The sequence below is a fragment of the Gymnoscopelus microlampas genome (genome assembly GCF_963454915.1).
Source record: "Gymnoscopelus microlampas genome assembly, chromosome: 2".
Lineage (NCBI taxonomy): Eukaryota > Metazoa > Chordata > Actinopteri > Myctophiformes > Myctophidae > Gymnoscopelus > Gymnoscopelus microlampas.
Window position 1 is genome coordinate 20,976,067 of NC_139939.1, and position 18,160 is coordinate 20,994,226.

The 18,160-nt window shown below is 40.8% G+C and overlaps 1 protein-coding gene across 1 annotated transcript in view; it reads left to right on the forward strand.

The window, feature by feature from the left end:
* LOC311061839 (STE20-like serine/threonine-protein kinase) overlaps positions 1-18,160 on the forward strand; it is a 52,779-nt gene that overhangs the window by 14,289 nt on the left and 20,330 nt on the right. The window contains exons 2-8 of the mRNA XM_084080536.1: positions 890-1,054; positions 8,654-8,702; positions 9,356-9,505; positions 12,285-12,357; positions 13,668-13,862; positions 14,711-14,792; positions 17,598-17,732. Coding sequence (XP_083936662.1) covers positions 890-1,054; positions 8,654-8,702; positions 9,356-9,505; positions 12,285-12,357; positions 13,668-13,862; positions 14,711-14,792; positions 17,598-17,732 — 849 coding nt within the window. The remainder of the gene's footprint in view (positions 1-889; positions 1,055-8,653; positions 8,703-9,355; positions 9,506-12,284; positions 12,358-13,667; positions 13,863-14,710; positions 14,793-17,597; positions 17,733-18,160) is intronic.

The following is an 18,160-nucleotide window of genomic DNA, read 5'->3' on the forward strand; positions in this document are numbered from 1 at the left end:
AACTGGAGCTTTGTTCATCATTTTAATACCCATTTTATATATATATATTAGTACCCATTTTATGTCGTCATATTGATCACATCAGAGATCTCCATATATGGGCAATTGGGCATACTGTATACTTGGAGACCATCTATGACGTCAGTACTATTACGTCTTGATATTGATGACATCAGGGATCCATATATGGGGATTTAAAGTCGATATGTGGGGGACAATGGACAGATACAGTAGGCACACATTGAGAGATTCCATGCATTGATAGATGGACTAGACCGGGCACAGGTCTACTCAGGAACGATCAGTTGGGAACGCATGTCCCACCCATTTATGCAATACCCATCGTCAGAGACCCGTTGTGTCTGTCTGGCTGTCTGTCTGTGTCCCTTTTATGCCATGTATAGAGATCTCTGTATCTGTCTGTGTCTGCCATCAGCCTGGCGGATATAATGAGTGGCTGGGTCTGAAATCACTCCCTAATCATATAGTGCACTATATGGTCACTATATAGTAGTGTGAAAGAGTATGCCATTTTATAGTGGTGTCCGGATGTGCAATGATAATTATATATATAAATATATTTTTTTAAAGCGACTGGGGGTCCCTGGAACAAAATATTTTGAGATAGATGGGGGTCAGTGGCCAAATACATATCATTTTGGGGGTCCTTGACTTGACAAAGTTTGAGAAACACTGATATAGAAACATAGGTTTTTCCAAAAAACTGTTAGGATTTATATGACATTTTGTAGAATCGGCCTCAGGTCTTAATGAGTTAATCGTACGACGGTGTCACATACCAAAAGTAACAAATCTACAAGCTCGTATAGATCGCATGATGATGCCATAACATGAACTGGGCGTAACACACTGTGTTTTCACCGTGCAGGCACAGAACAAGCAGACGGGTGTCCTGGCCGCTGCCAAAGTCATCGACACCAAGACGGAGGAGGAGCTGGAGGACTACATGGTGGAGATAGACATCCTGGCTTCATGCGACCACCACAACATAGTCAAGCTGCTGGACGCGTTCTACTACGAGAGCAAGCTCTGGGTGAGTGGACCGGACTGGAGAGAGTGACTCACAGGGGAATCTGGAGACTCGGTTGTCTCCTGGCTGTGGTAACTTCTGCCCAAGGCAGCGGGCATAATGACGCCACCCAGCCAGCCAGCCAGCGCCCTTTCTGTCCATTGCATAAGCTCAGGCCTTCAGTGTTGTAGTGTTTCCCAAAACATGGTTGTTGGGCATGGTTGTTACTGGTTACGTATTGATCCTTTAAACATTACTTGTATTACCTATTACTTGGTATCATTAAGAGTAATAAGTAATATTAAACATTATATTACATATTATGTTTGAGCCCCCCCCCCCCCATTTTTCAAAAGAATTTCAGGAATATTTAATTATTTTATCCCATTAAAAGAAAAAATATAAAGATAAGGCAATAGTGAAACTAGCAGATCTAAAAGCCCCCAAGGCATTGTATTGTGACACGCTGTGAGCTTGTAGATCGGTTATTTTCATTATTAAATAGGATTACGTGGCTAATTCATGTATTTTTGTAGGTTTGGGTCCCAGGGATACAAATTTGGTTTCCACCCGACAGAGCCCCCCCCCCCCCCCGCCCCTTTAGAACTGAATCCAATGTACAATAGAAGTCACCCCCAATCAGCCAAAAACGCATAACTGCACTGCACACATCTATATAGGCTATATAACAAAATAATCAATTGGCTATTTTCATTATTAAATATGGCTCAAGTGGCTAATTCATAATGTATTTTTGTAGGTTTGGGTCCCAGGGAGACAGATGTATCTTTTGGGGCTCGAGCTGAAGAAGTTTGGGAGCCCCTGCTTTAGTGGGATTAGATTTGTGTTATTCTGTTCTCCCCCTTAGGCTGTAGCTCCTTTGACCGCTTATATTTTGTTTATACAACTTGGTGTATGTTTCAGGGGATTTGTGGTGGTATATAATAATGATGATCACCTCTGTAGGAGGTCTTAAACACTTTAAACATGGCATGCCTGTTTTGGGCAACGTAAAATAATTTCAGTAATTAAAAAAAAAAAAAATCTGAAATAGCTCAAATAGAAGATCTACAAGCTCACAACGCTGCGCAATGCGACGCGCTGTAGACATGAAGATCGTCAATTTTATTTATTTTATTAAATAGGGCTTAAAAACAGTGAAACACAAGGTGGCCACTTTGCTTGTCTTCTATATTAGTAGTTCAAAATAAATGTCATGCCAAGGACCCCCAAATTGATATATATTTGGCCGCAGATCCTTTTGTGCCAGGGACCCCAGCAGAGAACATCTGTTAAAATGTTTTTGTTAAACACTTTCAAGATTATTCAAAATGTAAAAAAATAACCAATCTGTTATTTTTAACTAGCCAACTTATTAAAATATGGATAAAGGGGTCAAAACTATTGCTGTAATAACAAATTTAGCTGGGGACCCCCTGGAACCCCTCAAAGACCGCTGGGGGTCCCCGGACCCCACTTTGAGAACCACTGTTCTATATAATTCATGAGACTAGGTATTCTGTATTCAACTTCTGTCATCAGAGGCCTTGTGTGATATGATTGCTACTGTCACACTACTAGTGATTTTCAAGGGAAGTCGGCGACATGGAGCTGAAAACTGACACCAGACATGTGCCAAATCAAAGTTGAGCTGGCTTCAACTTTATTTCAGCACTCCAATGACGCAGTGACGTGTCAACCAATCTTATGTTTTTGTTTCACCGTATCCAACAATTTACAATTTAGGCATTTAGCAGACGCTCTTAATCTAGAGCGATTTACAGTCAGCAAGGTAAACACAAGGTGTTTCAAATGCATAGAAATAGTAATCTAGGAGGATCATAGGTAAACCAAGAACCTATCATCAGTCTAAACTGTATAATATAAAAATAACATCATCTATAATCTGTACATTGAAACCATACACACTATACTATTGGATGCCAGCCAGGTCTACAAATAAACCTGGGATCTGTCTACATAACATGATATCTAAAGTACCACTCCCCTTCTCTCTCCCCACAGTTCTTGCTCCCTTCCGTAAAATGAAAGAAAAACGTATTATTGCAGTAAACCACTTCCCTGTGCTATTTAACCATAACCCTTTGGCCTTTTCACTTACCCAGTTTGACTTGAGCAACACTTCTACAGTGACTCGGTAGCAGTTTAGCTGGCTTCACTTGGCCATTATGTAGCCTTTGTAGCTGCTAGTGTGAGAACACAGCATAAGGTTACAGGGTGCTTACAGCAGTGTGCTCTATGCACCCTATAGCTCCAGGAATGCCTTGGACTTGTAATAGCTTTGCCCTGAATGACTAGCAACTAAATTGACAGGATTAGACTGTGTCCTTGGAATGTTTTTCTGATGGCTTGCTCTTAAAACGTCGATTGTAGGTTGGGTTTTCTATATCTATAGGGCCTGGCGGCAGATATACAAGCTCATAGCGCGTCACTTCGTGCTATTGTTTAAGCGTGAACATTAGCGCAACATTTTTAATGTCAGAATAATCCAAAAATAGCACAAATAGCCGATCTACAAGCTAGGTAGGCTATTTTGCTGTTGTAATAGGGGTTAAGTGGTGAATGTTACTGTGAGGCTTGTACCATAATATGTACAGGTACAGACTCTAGCCCACTGTAGTTTTCCTATCACACTTCCTGGTCAAAGTTCATGATTGTGAACAACAGAAATAAGCTGCTTTAGACAGTTTAGAGTTGTTAATCATCATACCAGACCATAAAGAATCCATCTGCTTTTTTTTTTACATGAAACTATTTCATCCACCTGTGTTCACAGCAGTAGCCTATACTTTAATTATTAAAATATTCCAAGAATAGATGCATCACTACACAGTATGAGCCCACTGCCCGCCAGTATTTTCAATTTCTTACAACGTGGGTGTGCAAGGGTTTATGAGAGGGTGTGACGTGTCTGTCTGTCTGTCTGTCTGGATCTTTGAATTACTGCTTCTCCAGTAGGCCACAGAAGTACCTCCACTGTTCTTTTTTTCACATAATGTTTATACATTTTGAAATAGTCAACCTTAATTGTATAATGGAACTCAATGCGTTATCAGGGTTGAAACCTTGCCTAAATTTGGAGTCATACATCATAGATCGTCACTGATGTCATAGATGACTGATACCACAGACAACCAGCTAGGTTTAGTTTGGTTGACTTCCTGCATACTATTGGTTAGTGTTTTGGGAGATATGTTAACTTAGCCCAGATGCATGACATACCCAGAATAAGGAACCCCACAATTCAAGTGGTTAACAGTTTTTTTCCCGCACCAAATCAAACTGTTTATATCGTCTCTGTCGGGTGGAAAGCTATGTACCTTACTTTTCAGGCTTCAAGTAGTAGCAGATCGACAAGCTCAGATCTGCTACTTCTGATACTTTTGTGTGACGCTGTAGTATGATCCAGTAGCATTTAATTTACACAAAAACACAACAAGTTAGAATATGGAGTTAAGAGGTTTCGGCCCCGGCAGCAACGATATGTAGGTCAGGTCTCTTTGTAGTAGTATTACTGGTTGCTGATGAGATGTGATAGCCTTGGCTCACTCCAGCCTTGTTCCCAAGGACCAAACAAAGCTTCGAGAAGGAGGACAGAGAGGGAAAAGGGGAAGAATTTGGACCCAAAGAAAGCCAGCATAATGACAAGTATGCAGCGTTGACTCCCGTGACTCAATACATAAACACAGTACATAGATGTAGGGTTCATAATAAAGTGTCATGATTACCTGAGTATTTAGTTACACTGCAGTGCAATGAGTGCTCAGCCCTTTCCTCCCCATTGTCTAGTAAACAATAGACACAGCCCAATGAGGGCTGTCTTCTGATTGTTATCTTCACGTACATGGCTGGCTCCCACCCGGGTGTGCAAATACTAGAAAAGATTGCCTAGAAGAGCAGGGGTTCCCTTTATCAAACCTTTCCATGCCCAGGACCCCCAAATAGCCATGGCTTTAAAAAAAAGAAGAAAGAAAATAGCTAAACTAGCCGATCTACAAGCTCACAACATGTATTTTAGTTATTTTCCTTTTTTCCCCCTTTTAAATACACAATAATGTTAATAATTGTATTATACAAGACCCCCACCTTTTCTTCCCCTTTACAATCTCCCCTGCCCCCTCCTGGTGCCCCCTGGTGGCCCCCCGGGGGGCCTGCGGCCGTGGGCCTATAGACCAGTAGTCTGGGAGGGTTAGCGTCGGAGCTTGGACAGCAGGGGCGCGGCCACTGCGTTGTGATTCAAATCAACAGCCAATGAAGAAAAGGGGGCGGGATCCACATGCAGTGGGTGTTGCATCTAAATAGGATCGACGGGAAGCAATTTCCCCTTGAGAAATTTCGGCCGCCATTGTTGTGTACTGCTGTTTGCCTCTCGTCGGACTTTTTAGACGAGTTGCACAGCTCTCAGACCGGTAAGAGGCGTGTCCGCTCAGATTCAGAGCGTAAGGTACATCCCGCCCACAAATACCAGGGCTCTGGCCCAGAAGTTCCTCGCCAGAGCTGGCGAAAACTTCTGGGAACTCAGATTAATAGACCAGTGATTCTCAACCCGCGAGGGTCCATTTGGTTCCATTTGTACACGCTCAGAGCTACAGACCTGGTCCATTTGGACGTTGAGAGCCCAGGACCACTCCTCCTGGAGATGAAAGCCATTTGGAGCAGGGTCTACAAAGTGCTTCTGTCAGGATATGATTGACAAAAATAACATTGTTTGATAAATCATCGTTGTCATCATCAGGCACATGGTTGACAAAGCCCAGCCTACATTGTCATTGTTGCATTGTCCAGTTTTCCCCAAAACACAGACAGCATGGCTGACATTTCAGCCTGAAAGTCTGCACACGTGTGGGTGACATGTACGGGTGTAGCAGTTAATCAAATGTAATCATAAAAACATGTTTCAGTAATTATAAAGAATTATTGATCATTTTGTAAAATAATCAATTAGTAATTGATCTCTTTTGGGCAATGGGCGTGTCATCATTATCAATGAAAAAGAATTTCAAAAAAACTTTCAGAAGATTTGTTTTTTTGCGACATCGTTGTATGACGAAGTAGGGCTTATGAGTAATTACTATATTTAGTAATTTGTATATTTATTTATTTACTTTAATATCGGTCAAAACATTGGTAATCAGTGGTCTAGGACTTTCCAAAATGGGGATTGGCATGGGAGCCAGCATGAGTCCAACTTTGTTTATATGAGGTCATCTGGACAATAAGTCAACAAATCACTAAGTGCACAACAGTGCAAGCCAGTGTGGTTTTGTTTGGCGGTTGGAACCTCTACTTCCTCAATCGTACACAAAATAACACAAGCTATTGGATTGTGCAGCCAGCCATCCTGTAAACTGGCAGAGAATGAACTTCCATCCATTGAGTGAATGAAAGAGAGTTGAACCTTTTTTAAAGGGAGCTTTCAACATGGCTAGTGATGTATGACGATTGGCCAGGCAGGCTCCGCACTGAGGAAGTGTTTTCACGTTGCTGTGAGCTACCTATAGGGATTACCTACGACAGTGGTTCTCAAACCTTTTCGTGCCAAGGACCCCTAAATTGATATGTTTTTGGCCACGGACCCCCCCCCCACCTGAAAACCCTTTGTGCCAGGGACAACATTTTCAATATATGTCAAAATCTTTCAAAAATAGCAGATGTACAAGCTTGTGGCGCGCTGTGAGCTTGTAGATCTGATATTTTAGAATAGCCAACATATAAATGGATTAAGTGGTTAAAATGATTGTGGTGCTATGCTGCAAACTAGCACCACAAACAACTCTTGCGAGGGACCCTCTGGAATTGCTATTATCATTCTAAACCGACGTGTGTTCCTGCTATTCTACATACAGCCAACCAGCTGAAGAAATCACTGATTGAGGCTTAAACCGTTGCTTTTCATGAAATAAGCGAGACCATTAGGGTTTTACGGAAGGTGCTTCTGAATATATACAGTTTACAGAAGCATGTGTTCTGTTGTTAGTTTGACCAATTAAAATACTGTTTAATCCTAAAATAAAACATCTATTATTAGTGTAGGGCTTGACTTTACCAGCCACATGGTGCAGAGCAGCACTATTAAAGTTACAAGCCAAGAAAAAGACACGCACGCTGGCCTCTTTGGAATCCTAATGAGTGAAACCAGTTGTGGAGACTGAGAACTTTAATCCATAGCTAGCTATATGGCTAGAACAGAGTGCTTATAATCCAAATAGGATTAGAATTTCCATGAACACTGTGTGTGTGTGTGTGTGTGTGTGTGTGTGTGTGTGTGTGTGTGTGTGTGTGTGTGTGTGTGTGTGTGTGTGTGTGTGTGTGTGTGTGTGTGTGTGTGTGTGTGTGTGTGTGTGTGTGTGTGTGTGTGTGTGTGCCAGTGGCACCTGTAGCAATACATTAGCAGTATTAGGCTAGCTTAGCTTTCTAGTGTGATGCTGACTCTTTTTCTGTCACAACAGTGATGTGTGGAGTGGACAAGAGGCTATTTGCAGGCGTGAGGCCACTCAACCATCACACCCCAGGAAGAGGAAGATATTAGCCACAGTTATGCAACGCCGTAACCATCGAAAATAAATTTGGCCGGTTTATCATCATTTGGAGAACTAGCCTGGGCCACAGGATACAGCCTACATTTAACCACATAAGCCCTATATACTTGGTCATACTGCGATTAGCGAAAATAGCTGCATATTGTGAGCTTGTAGATGGGGCTACTTTTGCAAATTATTGACATTCACAAAATACGGACGCCAGGTTGAAACTCGAAAGCGGTTAAGATGACTGCTCTCGCCATCTCCCGAGAAATGTTTCACTCAAACCACGTGAAAAGATTTTCCACAATGCCATTTCAAAGCGTTCAATGGGAGCTTTTCAAGACCCGCCGTTTTCCACTTTCAACAACAAAGCCATTTCCAAGACACACAAAGCCCCGAGTCTTGAGACAATCTGCTCTATTCAGCGTGCGGAGCTCTTCCACTGTTGTTTCTGTGTAGGCGTGCTGTTGTTTTAGTGGCTCTGCTCCCGTACAATGGGCCCTAGCACTGGACTGTGAAGAGCGAGTAGAGAGGAACTGTGAGCCAATACTGTGGCTTCCTCTCCCACTCATCCACACACACGCACGCACACACGCACACACACACACACACACACAATGTCAAATACATTTTGTTCTATATAGAGAGGGATGTTAACATACTGTTGCAACTGTCGATTATTTTATTTATTTATGTTCGATAAATTGAATAATCGACAATTGTGAAAGGTTAAAAGTCAAATAATGGCCGATAAGTATCGGCCAAACGGCTATATGAGTAGGATCTAATGAGACAGTACTGTATTTACTCCAGGTATCCATTAATACCCTACTTGATCATACTACAGTGTCACACAATAGTAGCAGATCCACAAGCTTGAAACGCTACTCATTTTGAGCTTGTAGATTGGCTGCTTTTGCTGTTTTTGAATTTTAATCCTGAAAAGTAACAGTTTTGGACATGTGAGGTTTCCACCCGACAGTGACGATTTGTTACCTTGGTTATTATGCCTAATGCTTTTAGTGAGGGTTTGTATTCAGAGGATGGCAGTGGATTTGTCTCTTCTTATCTTCCTCAGATCCTCATAGAGTTCTGTGGTGGTGGAGCAGTGGATGCCGTCATGCTGGGTGAGTCAGCGTTTCTACTTTGAATGCAATTTACATACAATTTACATAGTCAAAACACAAACGGTGCCGAAAGTAGCCGATCTACAAGCTCACAGCAATGAGACACAACAAACAACAAAGAATGCCACAGAATACAAGTGGAACAACTAGACCACTTCTAGACGTCTTTAAGCCGATGCAACCCTAACTACACATGGTATCTTTCATCAATTACACCAGATCTAACCCATATATAAAAAAACTCAAAATGCGTCATGAGCTTGTAGATCTTCAAATTGTTATGAATGTTGTTTTTTTATTATTTTTTTAAAAACTTTTCACCTATAATGACATGTTCAAAATTAGGATTGATCAGCATCAATTATTTTATTAACACATTCATTGCCAGGTATAAATTCATTAATTCATCCATCACTGCCTGCAGTTTTACCTTATTTTGGTTTTACCTTATACTAAACACCAGATGACGTAATATTACATCATTGGCTGTCAAGCGTTGGATTTGAGATGACGTATTATTACGTCCATGCCAGTCAATGTGTTAAATGATCGATTGTCAATTATAATTTTTTCGTAATCGATTAAATCAATTAGTTGGATTAACTGTTGGCACTCCCCTATCTTCATGTGGTCCCCTGGGTCCCCTTACACAGAACTGGAGAGGGCCCTGACAGAGCCCCAGATCAGAGTGGTGTGTAAGCAGACGTTGCAGGCCCTCGTCTATCTGCACGACAACAAGATCATCCACCGAGACCTGAAGGCTGGCAACATCCTCCTCTCGCTGGACGGAGACGTCAAGCTGGGTAAGCTTTTATATTGTCGCTGTCGGGGCAGGAACCTCTTATCGCTATATTTTAACATTTTTGTTTTTTTTCTCCCGTAAATTAACGCCATACTTGATCATACTAGAGCGTCACACAAAAGCATCATTTTGCTATTTTTTTTATTTGAATCCTGAAAAGTAACAGTTTTTTTTATATATGAGGGTTCTAACCGACAGAGACGCAAGGCACTCATCAGAAAGTTAAAAAAAAGAAGTAGCTTTGATTCAGTTTATAATAGAACAGATGAAACATATTTCAGCCTAAGTTTGCATGTTTATTAAATCTGTTCTATTGTGAACTAAGCCTTTTTTTATTTTTACCTTTATGACGAGTGCCTTGGATTTGTTTTCTTTTGTATTATAAATGTGTTTCCCCTTTTTCTGGGCAGAGGGCAGACACTTATTTGCAAACACTAAACCAGTGGTTCCCAAACTTTTTTGGTATCTCCCAAACGCATTGTGAGCTTGTAGCTATTTTCACTATTTCTTTAAAAACAAATTATTTATGACATTTCTTAGATTTCTGTATTCAGTTATGAATTTGTTTTGAATTTATGAAAATAGAAAAAAAAAGGAAATTTGTGAAAATATTGAATGATAATTCAAAACAAAATTTAGGAAACAAAAAATGAAGGGATGTTTACTCGCGACCCGTAAAAATGGATCCGCGACCCGCAAATGGGTCCCGACCCCGTGTTTGAGTCCCCCCCTTCATGACAGCCTCGGAGCAGGTCCAGTATTAGGGACGTTTTGAATTATGGTGCATTGCATTCTTAGCGGCCTTTCAGGGGGAAAAAAAACCCTCCAACAATGATGATTTCAGCGGTCTGCTATGTGGACAACATCATGTGCCCCAGTCTGTGGTGCAGCCAGTTGGCCACGCCCTGGTGTGCAGTTTGAACCCACACGGTGGCACTTCATATGTTATGATGCCAACCAGTTATGCTTGTCATCTGCTCTGTTGTAACTCCCTGTAGTCAAAGTGCAAATGCACAGGAGGGACATCTGTTGCACCCTTCTGGTGACCAACTTAATAGGAACACCAGATTGAAAGTGGCTTAAGAACCCCCAAAACATTAGCATGATTGTACTGCACATAATACGTTTCTGATAATGTTGCAGAAGATTAGATTCCACACGGTCTTTGCTGTAGTCTATGTAAAGAACAGCCAAGTTACAGTGATGAATATTGCGCCTGTGTTCAAATATAACAGTCCTTTTGTCAATAGATTCATATTATACCACAGGAATGCAGTTAATCAGTCTCCATAATACAATATTCCATTTAGCATATCGTCTCTGTCGGGTGGAAACCTCATATGTCCAAAACTGTTACTTTTCAGCATTCAAATTCAGAAATAGCCAAAGTAGCAGATCTACAAGCTCAAAATGCGTCGCTTCGTGCCGTGTATCAGATCTTCTACTTTTGATACTTTTATGTGACGCTGTAATATGATCAAGTAGGGCATTAATTTACAAAAGAAAACACCAATAGTTAGAATATGGACATAAGGGGTTTCTGCCACAATATCCTTGCTGTCAGGCAGAAACCCAAATCTCAACCCTCTTAAGTCTCTTTGGTAAATCAATGCACTACTTTGCCGCACAAGAGCGTCGCGAAAAGCAGCAAAAATAGCCGATCAAACTCAGGTTAACAACGCCTGCTCACTGTGTTGACATACAGCATGAATCAATGATTGGACTCGGACTGCAATGTGCAAGGCAGCGGCCCGTGTTTATTGGCCTGCAGTGTGTGCATCACACATGTAGCCACAACAGATGCGGTAATGGAGGTTGACTTAAGTGGGATGAGTCATTGCTGGTGGATGTAACAAGGCTGCTGTAATAATACACAAGAGGCATTTTGTCCGGTGACATAAGTCACACGAATGTCACACTTGGCGGTTAGCGTGCTCGTGTTTGAAACAAAGCATGATGGCACCTATTCAAATACAGCGGCTGTTCCAAACCTTTTTTAAACCACTTGAAAATCTTGAAAGCATTCTAATCGTGGCCCACCCATCTGACCACTTAACACGGCAGCCTATTGGTCGGATGGGTGTTTTTAATGATCACATGTTTATTTTAATGATCAATCAATCGATTGTGTTGTGCCTTGGATGAATGGAATGGAACCAATGGAGTATACTTTTAAGTTATTATTTAACCCATTAAGACCAGGAACGCATCTGTCATTTTAGATTTTAACCACTTTAACCATTATCTTATACTTTGGCTATTCAAAAATAGCAGATATACACGCTCATAGAGCTTGTAGATCTGCAGATCTGATTGTAGATCTGCAGATCTGCTTGTAGATCTGCTTAAAGTGAGCTTGTGAGCTCATAGAGCTTGTAGATCTGCCTAAAGTGGTTACACAGACACTTTCCTGGTTTAAATGGGTTAATGGTATCACTATAAAAAATGCCATGTCATTGTTTTATTACATTTATTACATATTTTAATGTTAATGATATATTATCTTTAAAAATCAGTGCCCTGCCATTGATGTTGAGGGCCCACTTTCAATACGGCCCACAGGTTAGGAATCACTACAATACATGAAAGGTGAAATAAATAAATATGATTTGTTGTTGTTCTGTTAGTTAGAACCAAAGCGTTCTGTCCTTTAGAGTTGTTTTGGTTGTGTCTTTCCTTTTTGTTTCATTGGCTCAGTTGGTTGCTTTGTGGAAAGAAACAATGTTGGTGACATTCTTGTGGCTAATATTAGTGTTGTGTTGAATCGTCTGTCTTCCCAGCTGACTTCGGGGTGTCTGCGAAGAACACCAAAACACTACAGAGGAGAGACTCTTTCATCGGGACGCCTTACTGGTGAGTGGATGATACCAGTGGAAAAATACAATGAGTGCAACAACAACAACTCAAAGATTCGGCTTGGGAGAAAAGTACAACAAAGATACCGTCACTGTCGGGCAGAAACCTCTTATCTCCACATTCTAACTTTTTATGTTGTTTTGGTAAATGAACGCCCTACTTGATCATCCTACAGCGTCACACACAAGTATCAAAAGTAGCAGATCTACAAGCTCGAAAAGCGGCGCGAAGCGACACGTTTTGAGCTTGTGGATCTGCTACTTTTGATGCTTTTGAATTTGAATCCTGAAAAGTAACAGTTTTTGGACATGAGGTTTCCACCCTACAGAGACAATATGTCACTATAGTAGAAGTCTGTGTGTATTAACTAGTTTCACAACAGCAAGTTAACACTAATACACCTCACTGCAAATATTACTTTGCTTTATATGAGTTCCCTTATATTATATATACATAATAGTAGGGCTGCAACGATGCATCATTTTCTTAGCGATTATTCTAATATATATTTTGTCTTTAATAACACTGAATCCATGCAAAAAAAACGAATAGATGTTTTCATTAATAAATCAATTAGCCTGATTAAACACGTAAGCTGCACTTTAGTTTATACTTAACCGTACCACTGTGTCACACAAAAATAACAAAAATAGACAATCTACAAACTCACAATGTGTAGTATTGTGATGCATCGTGAGCTTGTAGATCAGCTATGCTATGCTAATAGGGATGCCAGGTTGAAAGTGGTTAACTGTTGTAGCCTTATTGGACTTCATGGTCCAATAGGACTACTGTATTTTTAACCGATTAAGACCTGAACGCATCTGTGTCACTTTTTTTATTTGAGCTGAAAAGCATTATTTTACACTTTGGCTATTCAAAAATAGCAGATATACAAGCTCATAGCGCGGCACAGAGTGCCGCGCTATGAGCTTGTAGATCTACTATTTTTGAGAAATCGTGAAGATGTGTGCAAATCTTGGAATGTATATTGTTTTAAAGCGAACATTTTTAACTAAAATCTTTGCTTCTGGGGGTCCCTGGAACAAAATATTTTGAGATGGGGGTCCGCGGCCAAATACATATACATTTTGGGGTCCTTGGCATTAAAAAACATTTTTAAAAACTGTTAGGATAAAAGACATTTTGTAGAATCGGAACCTCAGGCCATAATGGGTTAAAAAGAAAGGAAAAATTATATATATATTTTTTCCCCAAAATCAAATATTTATTAAAATCAATTAGTTTGAGTAAGTGTTGCACCCCTAGTTCCCTCACCTCATAATGGTATCCTTTTCCTACCCCAGGATGGCTCCAGAGGTGGTGATGTGCGAGACGTCCAAGGACCGCCCCTACGACTACAAGGCCGACATCTGGTCCCTGGGGGTGACGCTGATCGAGCTGGCCCAGATCGAGCCCCCCAACCACGAGATGAACCCCATGAGAGTGCTGCTGAAGATAGCCAAGGCTGAGCCCCCCACCCTAATGCAGCCTTCACGCTGGTGAGACCTTCTCATCCCAGCAGAAACCTCTTATCTCCATAGAATTCATATTTTTTTTCGCAAATTAACGCCTACTTAATCATACTACAGCGCTACACTAAAGCATCAAAAATAGTGAAAGCTTGAAAGCTCGAGCTTTTTGAAATCTTGAGCTTTCGAGCGTTTGCTATATTTGAATTTGAATCCTGAAAAGTCACAGTTTTAGACATATGAGGTTTCCACCCAACAGACGATATGTCACCCTTTATTGTGTTTACGTTCGTTTATGTGCTAAAATAGCAGTTCTATATTGCTGCAATTGAATTATTCAGAGAATTTCTGGGTCTTAGTGCCATGTATAGTAAGTGTCCACGATATTTGTCACTATGTCAGTTACTTCATATGACGCCACACAGCCTGCACAGAACATCGTCTGGTAATGCATCCTTTGTCTATGGAGAAAATAACTTATAGACTGTGTGAACTTAATGTTTCTTATTCTACAAAATACTTATAGACGGCTTACATCCCAGTTCCTATATGGTCAATATGAATTGTTTAAAGGTAAATTGTCAAAAGACAAAAAGTGGCCGCATACACTGTTATAACCAAAGTACTCATATACCCTGAAGAAGGCATTTGTGCCGAAACGTTGGTCACTTTTTACTCTGCGTCCTATAATAAATCTGTACTTTGGTTATAACGGTGTGTGCGGCCACTTTTTGTCTTTTGACAATTTACCTTAAGATTTTTCTGCCGTGAGCCAGCACCACTATAAGGATCTGGTGTGCGTAGCATCTTTTTGCACAATATGAATTGTTGCCAATGATTATTTCAGTTGTTGAGCCGTCTCCCTTCATGCATTCCAGGTCTCCAGAGTTCAGTGACTTCCTAAGGAGGTGTTTGGATAAGAACGTAGACAACAGATGGAGTACAGCACAGCTCCTACAGGTACAATAACAACAACAGCGACGTGAAATGAATGATGAAAATATGACATCTCTGTTCATTTCATCGAGTTTTTCATACAGATTAATATAAATTGTTAACAGTTACGCTGTAGTGTGATCAAGCAGGGCAGGGGTCTTCAACGTTTTCAGGCCAAGGACCCCCTAGCTGAGATTGTATATATTGTATACAATTGTGTTTCAGATAAACTTTTGCTGCTCTTTTTTCCCTCCACACCTGTAACTCTTTGCCAAAAATAGCCGATCTACAAGCTCACAACGCCTCGCAGCGCGAGGCGTTGTGAGCTTGTAGATCGGCTATTTTTGGCTGAAGTTCTCCTCAGAAAAGGGATGCTAGGGTTCAAGTGGTTAATGAAAAAAATAAAGAATCATATCACGCAAAGATTTGGCAGACCCCCTGTAGTAACTCTGAGGACCTACTAGGGGTCCCGGACCCCCTGTTGAAGACCTCTAAAGTAGGGCATTAATTTACGGGGGGGAAAACACAAAAAGTTAGAATATGGAGATAAGAGGTTTCTGCCCGACAGCAACGATATAATTGTGCCAGTCCTATTCATTCACTTGCCTTTCCAAGCGTGGGCACCCACATTGTACCTGAGGTGAACATCTGTTCACCCTGCTGAGCACGTCAGTATGCTGTACAGCACCATGTGTGCTAGTGATGCTACCGCTCATCCCCGAGCACTGGAGCTGACGTCAGCTGACCAGGCGTTTCTTCTTCCCATGGGTTTAACCCATTCAATCCGGGAACGCATAGCCTACTGTGTCATTTTCGTTTTTTTTTTAGCTATAACCATTATTTTATACTGTACGCTATTCAAAAATAGCCGATATACAAGCTCTACAAGCTTGTAGATCTGCTATTGTTTTGGGAAAAATCTTGAAAATATGTGCAAATCTTTGAATACAGTATATCTGTTTTTTAAAGGGAACATTTTTAGCTCAAATCTTTGCGTCTGGGGATTCTACAAATGTCTTCTAAATTCTAACATCCTAACAAAATCTTAACTTGTGTTGCTGTAATTTCAGTGGTTCTCAAACTTTTTTCATGTCAAGGACCACCCAAAATTATATATTTATTTGTCCACGGATCTCAAAATATTTTGTTCCAGGGAGTCCCAGAAGCAAATATTTGAGTTAAAGATGTATATATATATTCAAAGATTTGCGCACATTCTCACGATTTATTTTCAAACATATAAACTAACTAACTAGCAGATCTACAAGCTACATGGCTTGTACATATGCTATTTTTGAATAGCCAAAGAAATCTAAAGTGACACAGATGTATTCCTGGATTAAATGGGTTAAATTGCTCTGCCAGTTACTTTCAGACAGACAATAGGGAGTTAGGACGTTACGTACAGGAGTCTACAGAGACACACCGAAAGCATTGTAATTACTCCAAGAAAGGCTCAATGTGCTTGAAAATACAGCATAGTGTTCCGCCACCATTGAAGGTGCTGATATGGAAGCAACTGTGTATTCTCAGGCCAGTGGTCCAATATGGGAAACAGCTTTTTAGGCTGAAGGTAAGCTTGTCTGGAGGGGGATTTGTTGTTTTGAACAAGTTTAAAGATGAAAGGTTTAGGTCTAATTGGATTTACAGTATATTGCATAGATGTAGATAGATACCTTTGAAAAACAAATCCTCACACAGCTAACACTTGGGATTTAGATGTGTGCTGTAAAGGTACAATCTAGCTTGATAGCATCTCATTTCCCTAGGTCCTTATGAATTTATAAAACCATATTGGTCAAATCTAATGTTAAAGCTGCAATCTGTACGTTTTATGTCCTCTCCGAATGGAGAGAGGTAACTGCAACTGTAACACCCGGGATTCAAACCCAGGTTTCCCGTGTGAGAGACCAAGTTTACCTACCGCTCAGGCAAGAGGCAATCCACCTACGCTGACTAGGGGAGAGAGTGGGCTTATGAGCTTCGGGCAGTACTACTTGTCAACCAGTAGGTGTCCTACCCGACACCAAGTCAAGTTAAATAAAGCATATTTAAAAACAACCAAGTTGACCTAAGTGCTGTATAACAGGAGTCTAAATGTCTGAATGGAAGAGTAGGAAGACCACCTCCAACCACCGCACATGTACTAATTAGTTAAATTGTATTAACATGCTCAACTGTACCATCCATTAAAATAGGTGCAGCTTCAAATGTTAAAAGCGTTACCTTCTCTTAAAGGCATCAGTGCTGATAGGCTTTGTTATGATTGACTGATCATTTATGAGTGTATGGGTGCTATTATTTAATTATTCCATTCTATCTGTAATCATTTAGAAGGTGTTAGTTCCTTTTGTCAGGCCCTGAAGGCCTGCCTTTGATTGAATCAACCGTTTGATCAAGCTATTAATTATGTAAAAGGTCGTGTCACACCTATCGTTTCTTTGTCATGGGGCCCCTGGGCCTGGCATGGGAGAGAGAGGTATAAAGACACTGTGAAAAGATATGAGAGGGACTTCTTTTAGGAGATTTTGGAGGTGACACAATTTACAATACAATTTAGGCATTTAGACGCTCTTAATCCAGAGCGATTTACAGCAAGCAAGGTGAGAGGAGCACAGAGAGTTAGCTTAGGGTACTTGTTTCTGATGCTGTTTGGATTCTACAGATAAACACATTTCTTATCAGCTTCACCTCGACCGGATGATGTATATATTTTTCCCAATTGTATCTTTTATTGTTTTTTCTTTGTTGTTGTTGTTTTTTGTAACTGACAATGAATTATTGAACGTAATAGTCTTATGAAGTGTAATGGTGTGTGTGTTTGTGCAGCATTCCTTTGTCACCAGTGTGAAAGACAATAAGCCTGTGAGGGAGCTGATAGCTGAAGCCAAAGCGGAGGTGTTCACTGAGGAGATTGAAGAGCACAAGGAGGAAGAGGAGGAGGAAGACACAGAGACACGACTGGTGGGCAGAACAAAAAAACATTTGCAGCACGTTTTTCAAAAATAGCAGACCTACATAAGCTCACAACGTGTCACCATGTGATGCATTGTGAGCTATTTTCTCTATGTTTGTCATAGAACAAATACAGGCAATATCCTTTGATCAGTTAACAAGTCTGGAGGCTCTATATTTAGTTCTTCTAGGGTTTGGAAAAGAAGAAAGTCTTCTACAATCTAGGCATAATAGAGTATCCTTATAACTTACCATAATTTAGCTGGGGACCCCCGGAATCCCCTCAAGGACCCCTAGGGGTCCCCAATTTCCTGGGGTTTAAGCAATGGAATGCTGTCCCAGCCGCCATCTTTCCCCAAATCATTTATTACGTAGCAACATCCAGGTTTTATGTGACGACAGCTTTGAGCCTGGTCGTCCCTCTGTCTTCCTTGCTA